Genomic DNA, 13240 nt, shown 5'->3' with positions numbered 1-13240 from the left:
ATGGCAGCTTCCATCAGGTTGCTCGTCCGGAGGGTGATCCGTCATTCTCACAGAAATATTAACGTTGCCGTTGCCGGCAGGTTAGGTCGGTCAAGTCGCTGTTCGGGACTTTCAGCTTGTCGTTGTTTTAGTGATGGTACCGCGGACGGAAGTACGCATTTTGGCTTCGAAACTGTCCCGGAGGCAGAGAAGGCAAAGAGAGGCAAGTTCCAGAAATGCTACCCCGGATACATTCCGTTCTCTGGTGTGGAGAGAAAGTAATACCAAGCTTCATTCAAAATTCTGCCAATTTAATGCTGGCTTGACTATCGGTAAATGCACAAATCTTGAAGAACGGGAATCGGGATGGTTTGCGAATTGTGAGGGTCTGCTGGCAAATTCGGCACACACTTGATCACCAAGCAGCACTTAATTGAAATAAAATCTCGACTTTTAAGTATTGGTTCACACTGCTCTCTACTGCCCTCCAGGGTGTATTTTGGTGGAAGAAGACTGTGAATAAGAGGCGAACCAGTTCCCAAAGTTCAAACTGTACTGAAATAAGTGCTGTTTGGTGGACTGGATGTATGCCGAATTGAAGAGTAGCTCCTAATGATTCGTAAAACGTCTTAAGTCGTGTTCTGTCGGGAACTGACCTTTGCCGATAAGCAAGGCAACAATGAACTGACAGTTTTTTGAGTGCAGTTTAGCGCTGCTGTCTCTCCATAAAAGAGAACGGAATGTGTCGGGGTAATAATACATGGTTGGTGGCTGCTGTTCAGCATAGTTCCAGACAGCTGCGTCTGTCAGTATAATCTGAATTTGCTGTTTACCAATGTGAGATTAACATTAGATACTTGCTGAATGTGCAGCAACTTGTCTTCGTCTTGTGCATGCAGAGACACGCCGTGCCTTGTGCATTGTCCTTCATTAAGGTTATAGGTTATAGGTTACGGTTCCATGTAACAGGAGAAATATAATAGATTTTCCTGTACTTCATATATATCGTATATATGATCAAGATAAAGACACTGCCATGTTTTTGTTGCAACGCCTAGATTTGAATTAAAAAAAAATCCATAATAATAATACAATAATAATAGTAAGCTTTATACACACACACACACATATACCGTATATAGCACTTATCAGAACAGTGTTAGTGCTTTACAGGCTAAATAAAATGAAAGAAAAAAAAGTCATAAACCTGCATCACATTTAGCAGTGTGGTGAATATTAGGTGGACTTGGGACGTGGCTAAGGTTAGGAGAGGGGGTACACAAAAAATTCATCCAATATTACAGGAATTTTCATTAGCTTAGCTCCACTTAACACGTCACAGCTGGACTTTATCTTGGTTGACACCCCTCCTTAAACAACTTCCAATGAGACAGATGCTCTCTCTCTCTCTCTCTCTCTCTCTCTCTCATTCTCCTTCTCAAACTTACAACTATCATCATTCTTTCACATGAGGTTAGATGTTCATGAGTTCTTTGTCCTTCTCTTCTTTCTCTTGCCTTGTTCAGTGTACAAGGTGTTTGAGAGCGTGGCCCAGAAGTATGACGTGATGAACGATGCCATGAGTCTGGGGGTTCACAGACTGTGGAAGGACATGCTGCTGCACGCCATGCACCCGCAGCCCGGCGCGCGCCTCCTGGACGTGGCGGGAGGAACAGGTAGAGGCTTTGTGCTTGTTTGGGTTTGGTGTGGGCATCATGTCTAATGCTCTCTGCATCTGAAACGTCTGTTTCACCTTTGTGGGTTTTAAGTTTTTCTTTAATTTGAAATAACTCAGAGGTGAGGCATCTGTTTTTTAACCTTTATTTATCCAGGGAGAGTTGACTGAGCATACTCCCTGCTTCAGTTTCATACAATTATACACATTCATACCTTTTTGGAGTTTTAGTTATACAAACATTTCTCGGAGGCAGAGGAGGAAGCTAATATTGTGAAGCCTAGCGCTCTGCTACTAACTGAAAAAATTGAATGTAGCCAACTAGCCATATTAAGTTAGCTAGTTAGCCTAGCTGACCTTCCCAGTTCAAATTAGCCAAACTAGCCTGCTAACCTGCCAAGATCATAAATGCCATGATCAATAAATAAATTTTAAAAAATCATATTTTGACCAGTTCCTCCTTTGTTATTCAAGTTTGCCAGATAGCTAACTTACGCTCTGAAAAACCATGGTTCTTTGGCTCCACCTATTGAGTTTTAACTTTATTTCTTTAATTTAATTATTTCTGGCTTCAGAGCAGCTCTGCCTCTGAGAAATAAAACTTGGGGTTTAAGTTCCCTACTCAACAGCACCTTTGTCATGCTAGACATGATTCTGTTTGCAATACTATTATTCCATGGTAAAGCTTCATATTTCATTTTTGTTTTTGTTCACGTGTTACATCTTACATTGGCCTGTCATGCTGAAAACCCATACCTATACCACGTGTGTGTCTGTGTGTGTGTTTTGTCTGTGATGATCCTCGCCTCCAGGTGACATCGCCTTCCGTTTCCTGGACTACATTAGCTCCCAGCAGGGGCGGCAGCAGCGGCGGGCGGCGCGCTCCATGCAGACGGCGTCGTGGCAGGAGATTTCCAACAGCTACTCCACAGAAGACGAGGCTGAGCCGCAGGAGTCCCGGGCCGTGGTCTGCGACATCAACAAGGAGATGCTGAAAGTGGGCAAGCAGAAAGCCGAAAGCATGGGCATCACCACCGGTAGGCCGTCAACAGTGAACCTCAGCTTCTGTGGTCTGATCTTTTCATTGCAAGTGCATGAAAATTGCGCACAACCCATGGCACCTGAAATTCGACTGTTATCCAAAGCTGCAAGTTCATGAAATTAAGATGTTAGTAGAAAGCTTCTGTCATTAAATTAGCTCCTTAGACTTGTGTGTGTGTGTGTGTGTGTCGGTGTGTGTGTTGGTGTGTGTCAGGCCTGTCCTGGGTGGCGGGGGATGCAGAGGAGCTTCCTTTTGATGATGACCAGTTTGATGTTTATACCATCGCCTTCGGCATTCGCAACGTCACCCATATAGATCAGGTAATAGATAAGACCATTACTCCTGATTTTCTCTAATGCACAAATGATCCCTGTAATGACGGCCTTGCAGTTAGTGAAATTGGCCCGTAAGTAGAACAGTGTGTCCGTCCCTCAGCAGGACACTGAGCCTCCCTCTACCTGCTCCATAGCCACCATTCCTGTCTAACCCTGTACTGTGATCCATCTGATGCATTAGGGATGGGGCAATATATCGCAATACAAAAATGTGACAATATGTATCATGGGGCAGAAAAATGAATCGTGATATTAGCTCCATTTTATTCTGCTGAAGTAATCACAAAAGAGACGGCTTGACCATCACAGTTTCACAAGCTCTCCATCCAAATTATATTATTTTGTCTTTGTAATGACATTTTTAAATTGTTTACATTCTGACAAGCCAATGCCATCGCTAGAAAGATTTGTGGCTCAGAAATAAACATAATTCTGCACAGTCAGACTTTGTTCTCATTGAACTTTTATTTATTCCATCGTATCGTGGTTGTATTGAATCTTGAACCCCATATCGCGTATCGAATCGTATGGTGAGATAAGCAGATCGTCCCATCCCTAAAATGCATACATATATGTATTTGTCAGAGGAATATGCAAAGAAACAAATTTCTAATTACACTATGTGCAACATGGCGATTCACATGCTTTAAAATTCCTTAAAGCGCTCTCATAACTTTGTCTTGGAACAGTTCTATCACATGCAAACGTGTATAAATGATACTTAGGACTCTTATTGACATTTGTCTTTGTCATATTCATTTTTTAATTCTGTGTTTTGTTTAGGCACTGCAGGAGGCTCTGCGGGTGCTGAAGCCTGGTGGCAGGTTCATGTGCTTGGAGTTCAGCAAAGTGACAAATCCTGTGTTGGCTAGGTGAGGGAGCGCGGGCGCTGGTGGAGGACTTGGTGTAATTCTGTGAACGAACCCTTTTCACTTTTAACAAAAACTCACTACGAACTCTATCGCTGTCATTAACGCGACAACACATTATAGCGTGTAGGAGGTTGTTGTGGGCTCAGACAGTTTTGGCAGCCCCTCCTCTTGTGAAACTTGCACTACTGGCACCACTACCATCCAAGTTGTTCAAATGAATACATAGTGCAGAACTTTAGTTTTTCAGTTTCACCTTATTCTGAGAGCCATGATTATCATTTTGTATGTTTGTTAAAGTTGCTATGTGTGGCTTTTTAAAACATCAATAAATCGTCAAATTAATTGTGACACCTTGGTATAATTACCATAAACAACTGAGACCACTGGTAGCTTCTGTCTCAAGCCAGCGGTATTGTTAGTGCTAGTGTCTCTCAAAGTTAAGATGGAATTTCCCATAAACCCCACTGCTTCTCTTTTGCTTTGCTGAAGAGGATGAACATGTTGGAAGTGATTTCTTTTTTTTTTTCCATCGGCTTTTCACTCTTCCTGTTTTGCGCTTTAAAGCAATACAGCAGATTTCCCTCCAAATCTGACCAGGTAGCACAAGATGGAAAATGCGGTCTAGCGGCCGGTAGAGGCTGCCAGTCTTCTCTGCAATGGTCTTGTTTGTTTCCAGTAATTATACTACTGTCTCGAAATTAATGTGGTAATGATTTATTGATCTTAAAATGCTTTTGGGGGGCTACTGACTGTATTAATAAATTGTATCACATCCCATTCCTCAGGCTTTATGATGCATACAGTTTCCAGTTGATCCCAGTGTTGGGGGAGGTGATTGCTGGGGACTGGAAGTCCTACCAGTACCTGGTAGAGAGCATCCGCAAGTTCCCTGACCAGGTGAGACTGTTTTCTTTTCTTTTCTTGTCTTTTCATTTCTTTCTCTCTTTCTCTCACTGTCATTTTATGGATCTTATTGTTATTATAAGCTGCCTTAACTTTTGTTTTTGTTTTTGTTTTTGTTTTTTTGCCTTTGTTTGGCTTTGTTTAATATGCAGGGGCAGGTTGTTCCATAAGGAGATCCCAGTATAGAAAAATAGCAAGAAGCTCATTTTTCTATACTGGGATCTCCTTATGGAACAACCTGCCCCTGCATATTAAACAAAGCCAAACAAAGGCAATTTTTAAAACAAAAGTTAAGGCGGCTTTGTGGGGAGTGTTGATGGGTCACTTTTAAGGGAGGGAGTTTGAACCATGGGCGAGGGGTTGCAAGGGGGGCTAGTAGGTTTATCCTGTAATTTTGTTTGTTTCCATCAAATTATTTGTTTCCATGTATTGTGTTTGTTTGTTTCCATCGAGGACCACTTTGGAAATAAGTGTTTTTAGTAATGCTTTTAAGTGCTATCCTCTGGGATTTTGTGTCATGATACTCCTTTGAGTTGTTGTGCTTTTAAATTCCTAATAAAAATTGAAATTGAAATTCTACCATTTTCCACCGCATTGTTTCTGTCGTTTAGATTATGTTATCCAATGCAGTTGTGTTTTAGCTTGTCATTTTCTTTTCTTCGGGTGAGATGTTTTTATGTTGTATTTTAGCACTGTATTTTTTCTCACTCCTATGTTTTTATCACTGTGTATAGGTTTTCTGTATCTTCGAGCTAGTTTTCATGAATTTTAATGACTTGATGTCGAATCACAGTGTGACTTTTTTGTTTGTAGTGTCACTTTCTTGTGGACTCAGTATTGCTATGTAATTTGCTATTCTCCCTTTCTCTGCAGGAAGAGTTTAAAGGTATGATCGAGGACGCCGGCTTCTACTGTGTACAGTACTACAACCTCACCGGAGGGGTGGTGGCTCTTCACTCTGGCTTCAAGCTGTGAGACGCACTTCCATCACTTCCTAGAAAGCAAACAAACAAAAACACTGGCTTTGTGCTGATGGGATCGCGGCCAATTTGACAGACTGTCTGCAAAGCTCCTAGTGCAGAGCATGAAGCCCCATGTTGGAATGGAGCTCCTCTCTGCAGATCCCACTGCACAGTGGCAGGAAATCTCAGACATCATAGAACTTATGTATTTGCTAATTGTATTTATTTTTCTGTCTCTCTCCAGTGAACACTATGAGAACTTTTAAAGAACTCTGAAGAAGTACTTTATGCGATTGTTAGTATAAAAAGCCAAACCGAGAGGCAAAGAGAACTGAGATTGCACTGCATCAGTGGGATCAGTGTTTAGTCATTGGTGAGACATTCAAAGTAATTAATTACATGTACAGGTAGTTGTTAATACTTTTTGTAATGTCTACGGGTTGACAACGAATATTAATATTAAAACCTGTAAAACCTGCCGTCAGTGTCTGAGTGGAATATTCCCAAAGCAAATATGATTTTAAACATTAAAAATAATATACAGGAAACTAAAAGTAATGTTAAAACATCTTTACCAGTACAGTTGAGACCAGTAGATAAAGAAGATTGGATTTTTTTTTTCCGCTGAAACAAAACAAAACTTGTGTGTCACTGGTTACAATTGCAGTTGGTCCACAGCTGTTTCTCCTTAAAAATCTAATCTGGAATTGATTTGACCATCGAAAATGTAACCTCGTATGTTCAAGAGGAATCTGGATTTAGATATGGCCGACTCTCTACATGGGCATGAATGTTGATGAGATAATTGATCACATGAGGGATGAAATGTGTGGATGTTTCTTCAGTTTGGTGTAACTCTCACCTGGCGGGGGAAATTTGGCATCCACCTGTGACATGAGCTATATTTTTGTTGACCTATAGTGAATAGGTGATTATTTTATTTTGTATCTAATAGTTTTCCATGTTCCATTCTGTGCAATTCCTTTCGGTTCTATAATCTCTATTTCAAGAGTGACCAACCCTAACAATAATTTAGGGTTTCCTGATGGTCTGATTTCAACATCTTGTTCTTTTCCCTGGGGGACCCTCTAGGATTTGGGTCCATCTGGGTTGAGTCACTGTAGAAAAGGGTGATGTCACCAATTACCCCAATTACCCAGTACCCCCATCTTTGGATTTACCTAATGTATATGTTGAAGCCGATACGGTTGTTGGTTTTGTTGTTTTGGGGCAATAAGACTCCAAATCATTGGGGGGGTTTCATACAACTAGTCATAAATACAAACAAGATCGGTGTGTTTTGGGAAGTGGGAGGCAATGGTTTTTACCGCCAGTCAGCAACCATACATGGTTAGGTTAAAAAAAGAAAGAACTATAAGTTTAAGAAAGTTGATTGAGGTCCATCAAACTCCCAGTTTCTACAACATCATCCATTACTCTTCATTTATCAAGGTTAGCATATAGGCTCGGCTGTTGGCGCGTAAAGACCCAAGGCTTGTTATCCATTCACTAATGTGGCTAACTGGACTTTGAGCTTTTGCTTCATCGCCAATTTGTCACTACAGTACAGCTTATTAACATTAGATATAACTACTGCTACAGCTCTGACACACACAGTCTAGACATTATTTAAATTTTTAAACCACTTTTGTGATATTCTGATTGTGCCTTTGAGGCACAGGGAGAGTCCCTTTTTATTTCAGTAAATATATCCATGGCACTATCCTAGAATGGTTGAAGGTTGCTTTTTTTATTCCAATTTGCTGGATAGTAACTTACCAATTTCTACTCATTCAAACCCAGAGCACAGTATAATATCCTGGTATTTTAAGTATACAGAAGATGGAGAAAGATTTGTCCACTACACATTTTCAGCTATTTTATACTGAAAAAGCCTACTTGGTTATCTTCTACACAGCAGTTTAGTAGTTTACTGACTGTATGAAAGCACAAAGCAGATATCGAGTTGAGTATTCAAATTCTCTGAGTCCAGTTTTCAGACACCCTTTCTTTGTATGCAACCAAGGTAAAAAATAACTGCATTATTCTTACAATGAAGTGCAGTAGTGTTGACTTTGGGATCTTGCTTTTGAGAGGAGGCAGTGGTTCACAACAAATTGAATAACTTTTTAACAGTTCAGTAAATTGGCAGAAATATCACTTTGGTCTCAGTCCAACTCTGTTCTAGAGCCACTCCATTCTAAACCACCACTCATTTGTATTTGAAACATAATTGGCAATATAATTAAATTCTTAAATAAAACTAAGTATAGAGTGCATGGTATAGGTTAAGGTTGGATAGAAGAATATTTCTACAAATGAGCTAGAAAACAAGTGTGTTGGTTTGCAAGCACACTAATATTAATACTACTACTAACTATTACTACAACTACTAATAATAACTTTTAGAAACAAATAAGAAAAAAAACTCTGTGGGATGCAAATAATGGAAAGGAAGACACCACAACATGACTTACTTGAATAAAACTGTATATTTTACAGATCTTTGTACATTTTAATTACAAAACTGTATGGTACTAAAGTTTTAAAATCAGTTTTTTGGTCAGAGAGGATTTAATCGTCTTGTGTGCAATTACCATGTATATACAAAGTCTCATGTTAGTGATTTTTCTCAAAATAAAAAGCAACCAAATAACTCCAAAACGTTCATACACTCTGAACATAAGACATGGCTTAAAGATAAATATATTAGTAAATAAATATTCAGAGAACATATTTCCATTTATGAAATGTGTTGCTATACAGGTACAGAAATATACACAGATTGATTTCTAGCCTTTTTTAAACATTTGTAATGGTAATGACAGAAAATAATTATATTCTTAAAAAATTAAAAAATATTAATTTTTGTACACATTTTAATCTTAAGTGCTAGAAACAATAACAAAAAAATTAAATAGTGACTCAAGTACCCCAAAATGTTATATTTGCAGTAGGTACATATCTCTATGCAAAAGGCAAGATTAGATTCTCACTTGATTACAGCACTGGGTTAACTTATAAATAGGGTTATTTCAGAAGGTTTGCCTCTGTGAAGAGAATGGGTATATTTCATAGAAACAGTATAAAAACAGTCTGCAGGACAAACAGAAAGGCATGAATGACAAGCATTGATATCGCGAGTATGTATTATGCACGGTACGATATGATTCAAACGGATACACTGTGGTATGTGTAACTGCATTGTTAAAAAACAAAATAAAAAAAAACAAATAAAATGTCACAGTACAATAAGGAACCCTTATGAATTCTGAGTCTTTTCCAGCTACTTTCCTTTGGCCTTTTGATACACACAAGAACCTTAAGAACTGTAGATAATCAAGAGCACGCCTCATGGAGGAAATTGGGTAAGTGACAGCTAAAATAAACTTTTAAGGGCTTCCAAACGAGAGGTAGAGTGCTACACTCTACTTCTGAAGAAATCTACCGACCCAAAGACACTATGTCACTTTGGACTTCCGTTTGAGCAAAAGTGGCACAGTCTCTTTAGATATTGCTACAATAGCTTACCAGCATAAGGCTTTTATGTTGCTCTGGCACATCTCGTACAGGTAGGCCACTACTGGATAGAAATGCAATGCATAAAACAAACAAATTCCGTATCATATTGAACAGAGACCAGTGTCAGCCATGCATTCACATTTCTATGCATTTTTCTATACTATCACTATATAGCTTTGTCTCCTCAGAGAGAAATGTGTGGGTCACAGACACTGAGAAAGACCCCTTTCCCTGCCCTTGAAAAAAGTAAAAGAAAGTAAAAACAATCATGTCTTTCTGTTTTGGTATAGCTATATCCATACAACCTTTCTATTTGAGTTGGTGGTTTGTTGAAGCTTTATAGGCAACAGTGTTCACGTACACACATATACAAAATGTATACATGTAGATGCAGATGTTGGTGTGACAAGAGTTAAGAGCGTACAGTTTTTGAAAAATTCTCAAATATCTTGCACAAAACAATGTCTAGATATCTTGTGACACAGATTTTCACAACGTCAGAAAAATCTCACAAGAACTGGGCCCAGTTACAGCACCGCTAGTTATGGTTGCACGGTCCTGACCCTTGATGGCAGCAGATAGCCTACATCTAGATGCCAATACCAACCACTCTAGTTTCAGTTATCAACCTCCATCCATATTTGTAGTATAACTATGTCTCAACGCTGTGGTAACGTAGTTTGGTGCTGAGACGTTTGTGGCCACAGGAATGAACTGGATATACTGTATATCTAGAAATGTCAGGCCATCAGTTTCAGTAGAAATCCACACAATCTAAGATGATAACATTCAGAGCTCAGCGAGCAAGGTTAGAACAAGGCAACTGAGGGTTTCAATGATTGACTGACTGACTGGTACGGTACCAAAACACACTTTGACTGAGTCCCTTGTTTCTGGGCTCAACCTCATATACCTAGACCCCCCTCATTTGTTGAAGTACTGCTTCCTGATGCATTGTGGCTAGCAGAGAGCTGGGGATGGAACAGAGCCCTGGTCTCCTCCTCCTGAGGGTATGGCTGACCTCTGAACTGTCCTGTGGTGAAATACCCCTCCCTGGGCTCCCCTGTCCGCCCCTCACCCTCCACTGTGACAGTGGCAGGCAATAAGCTGCTCTGGGTCTCTGCCCCTATGCCCATTTCACAATCTGTGTCCTCAGGAATTATGGGTATTCTCTGGCTGAGTTCGCAGCAGCCCTGTCCAGAGCAGGCATCTGAGTCTGCATGCGCGTACTGCACGTTAACAGCATAGTCCTCGGCATAGCGCCCTGCTGCGGCCCGGTGGACCTTCATCTCTTTGTAGAAACAGCAAGGCAGCCCCTCGTAGCTCACCTGCTCCGAGGAAGGGCACATGTGCTCAGGGGCAAAGTAGTTCTTCGAGGTGGAGCTCTGAAACTCCGCCCCCCTATGACAGCGCCCTGAGGCCAGAGGCCCAACTCGGTCCGAGTCCTGCCCTTTGCACTCCACGTTGGGCGGAAGCACCTCGAAGCAGCAGCTACAGGCTGCGGCCCCTAGCTCCCCTGACTCCTCCTGCGGCCCCTTTCCCCTGTCTGCTCCAGCGGCCTCTGGAGCCCCGGCTGAGGTAGTGCTAGTGTTGCTGTTCTCCCTGGGTTCCAGTGATGAGCGACTGCTGTAGTTGGGCTCCAAGCTGCAGCTGGAGAGGTGGTCCCCCGAGCTATACCCCGAAGCCCCAGGAGGGGGCTGGAGGCAGTCGTGTCCCGAGGGAGCAGGGGTTAACGAGTCCTCGGCAGAAACTGTGGTACAACCCGCAGTCCCTGCCTCCCCTGCGGAGCCCCTACATGGGCTCTTACTTCGGTAGACGTAAGGATCGTAGTCGCTGCTCAGCGAGCTGCGGAAGGTAGAGCAGCTACCGTACACCCCTTGGTTGCTGACCTCCGTACAGTCCAACATGGAGTCGCTGGAGGAACAGTGGCACTGGCCTGAGCTGCTGCTGCTGCTGTCACTACCAGGGCAGTCGGCCAGGTAACCACTGCACACTGAGCGGTGGCCATGGTAACAACCCAGGCCAGAGGTACTTCCAGCATCACCTATCCGCGAACTAGAGGCAGGCGCCATGTGTACCACTGTGGGGTATAACAGCCCCTGCTGGAAGGCCCTGCCGTGGTGGCCCTTATGGGCCCCCCCTCCTCCACCCAGCTGACCTGCCACCGCAGGCCCCTGGCCCCCCTCAGGTTGTTGAGGGAAAGTCAAACCCTGGAAATAGTAGTGCTGGTACATGGTCTCATACTGCGAGAAGCAGGCTGCTCGTGAGAAGTTGCGACCATGGAACTTGGGTCGTTTGAATGCAGCATGGTGGGGTTGTGCCGGGTAGGCAGGGGGTCCACGGTGCTCTAATCCGCAGTGATGGGGGTTGAGTGAGTGGTCCAGGTGGAGGGTTGGGTGGTAGCTCCGGAGGAAGGCAGAGGTTGACTGGGGTGGGTACAGACCTTGAGGATCTGGGTGCTGGTCCACAGTGAGCACGGTGATGGGATTGCCGTGGGGGTCCATGCTGGTGCGGGTTGGGTAGGCTGTCACCTGGCCAGCACGGTGCACCCTGCCTGGGTAATGGACTGGCAGCACCACCCTCTGCTGCCGGCTGTGGACTGGGTTGCCAGGTTCCATGCATACTGGCCCTGGATTCCCCTTCTTTTGTTCTGTGAAAATAAATAGTGTGAATTTAAGTGTCCTACAAATGAGAAACTCAAAAAGTACCTTTGAGGGTTTTTTTTCATGAATTAAATTCAGTACTGTTAACACAAAAGCATTAGCAAGTCCCTCTTTTACAATTAGGTAATAGTTTTACTACATGCAATGGACTCAACGGTGGTAAAGAGGATTTTATCTAAAGTAAAGAAACGAGACATTGTGCAGAAACTCACCGATGATGTTGTGTCTACAGTGGGGACAGGTGTGATGCTGGAGCAGCCAGGGGTCGACACACTTCTTATGAAACCTGTGAGCACAGGGGATGACCCGCAGCTCCTGGAGGGGAAAAGACAAAGAGATGAAGATTTAATGGTCAGATTTGACCTGTTAAAGTAAATGTGGTTTGGTTACCGAAGGGATGACATCAGTGAGTGTGTTTAGGTCATGGTTATGGATTAATTTGGGATAAGCTGTTTAGCTGCATCTTCATATACCAAGAACAAATATTGTACAAATACTGTACAGAAATGAACAGAACAACAGTAAATAGGTTAAGATGTTTACATGTCAAAATATCCCCCCTTATATTGGTTAATGTATTAGCTATCCTAGCGGGGCTTTTAAATATCAAGAGACAACAGATCCCATCCATTGTAAAACGGGATATGGAGCTAGCCACCTCTTAAAAGGCACATTAAAGTGTCCTTTGTCAAATAATCTATATAAAAAAACCATAAAATCCAGAAATAAAGATCCATAGTGTCTGCTTAAATGACAAACTGCAATAGAGTTTGATTTCTCAGGAGGTGAATTTAAGTGTATTGTGGAGTGTGGGTGAATGTCCAGAAGGTGGCAGCAAAGCCGCACAGAAACTGTCTTGTGACCGTCTTCAACTGCTGAACTTTGAAGAGCCAACTTCACGTCATGCACCAAACAAAACTCTAAACTAGATGCCACACCACAGCAGGAATACTGCTTTGATGCTCAATGTCACCGCTTTCTGGAACAAAACAAACAACTGGCTTACACTTGAGGGTTGATATGAAAAGAATGCAACACTTTTGCATTCAGATTGAGAATTGGCATCGAGGAATTCCAAGGCACAAAAGCAGGAGCACTATGAATATGAATTATAATAGTCTTTTCCAGCGAGAGCTCTTTCACCGCCATAAATACTTTACTCTGTGGCTTAATGTGACTCATCTTTGGGCTCTTTTCCACCCAAGCTTTTGTTGCTTAGTTCACCGCTCAAAAACCGCTTTGATGCCATTCAGCCTTTTATATCGCCACTTCCTCTGTGCAATCCTG

General features: G+C 42.2%; 2 protein-coding genes across 3 annotated transcripts in view; one reads left to right on the top strand and one right to left on the bottom strand.

Moving 5' to 3' along the window:
- Positions 1 to 6241, top strand: coq5 (coenzyme Q5, methyltransferase). The gene is made up of 7 exons (XM_071902149.2): positions 1 to 202; positions 1506 to 1655; positions 2467 to 2691; positions 2910 to 3016; positions 3815 to 3903; positions 4689 to 4800; positions 5680 to 6241. Exons 1-7 carry the CDS (start codon positions 1 to 3, stop codon positions 5779 to 5781), a joined length of 987 nt encoding a protein of 328 aa, XP_071758250.2. The 3' UTR covers positions 5782 to 6241.
- A 1948-nt stretch (positions 6242 to 8189) lies between these two features.
- The window catches only part of znrf3 (zinc and ring finger 3), a 70115-nt gene continuing 65064 nt past the window's right edge, over positions 8190 to 13240 (bottom strand). For both annotated transcript variants that reach the window (XM_071897700.2, XM_071897699.2), the window contains exons 7-8: positions 12166 to 12268; positions 8190 to 11940 (exon numbers count right to left, since the gene is read on the bottom strand). In XM_071897700.2, coding sequence (XP_071753801.1) covers positions 10196 to 11940; positions 12166 to 12268 — 1848 coding nt within the window. In that variant the 3' untranslated portion in view covers positions 8190 to 10195. The remainder of the gene's footprint in view (positions 11941 to 12165; positions 12269 to 13240) is intronic.

This window comes from Centroberyx gerrardi, chromosome 8 (assembly GCF_048128805.1).
Source record: "Centroberyx gerrardi isolate f3 chromosome 8, fCenGer3.hap1.cur.20231027, whole genome shotgun sequence".
Taxonomy (NCBI): Eukaryota; Metazoa; Chordata; class Actinopteri; order Beryciformes; family Berycidae; genus Centroberyx; species Centroberyx gerrardi.
Note: the sequence above shows the minus strand (reverse complement) of the source record. Positions and strands in the feature narration are given on the sequence as shown.

Excerpts from the sequence above, each read along its gene's own strand:
- coq5 (XM_071902149.2), top strand. The coding sequence starts at position 1 with ATGGCAGCTTCCATCAGGTTGCTCGTCCGGAGGGTGATCCGTCATTCT. Across the intron at positions 3,017-3,814 it reads ACGTCACCCATATAGATCAG|GCACTGCAGGAGGCTCTGCG; the intron begins GTAATAGATAAG and ends TGTTTTGTTTAG. Across the intron at positions 4,801-5,679 it reads TCCGCAAGTTCCCTGACCAG|GAAGAGTTTAAAGGTATGAT; the intron begins GTGAGACTGTTT and ends CTTTCTCTGCAG.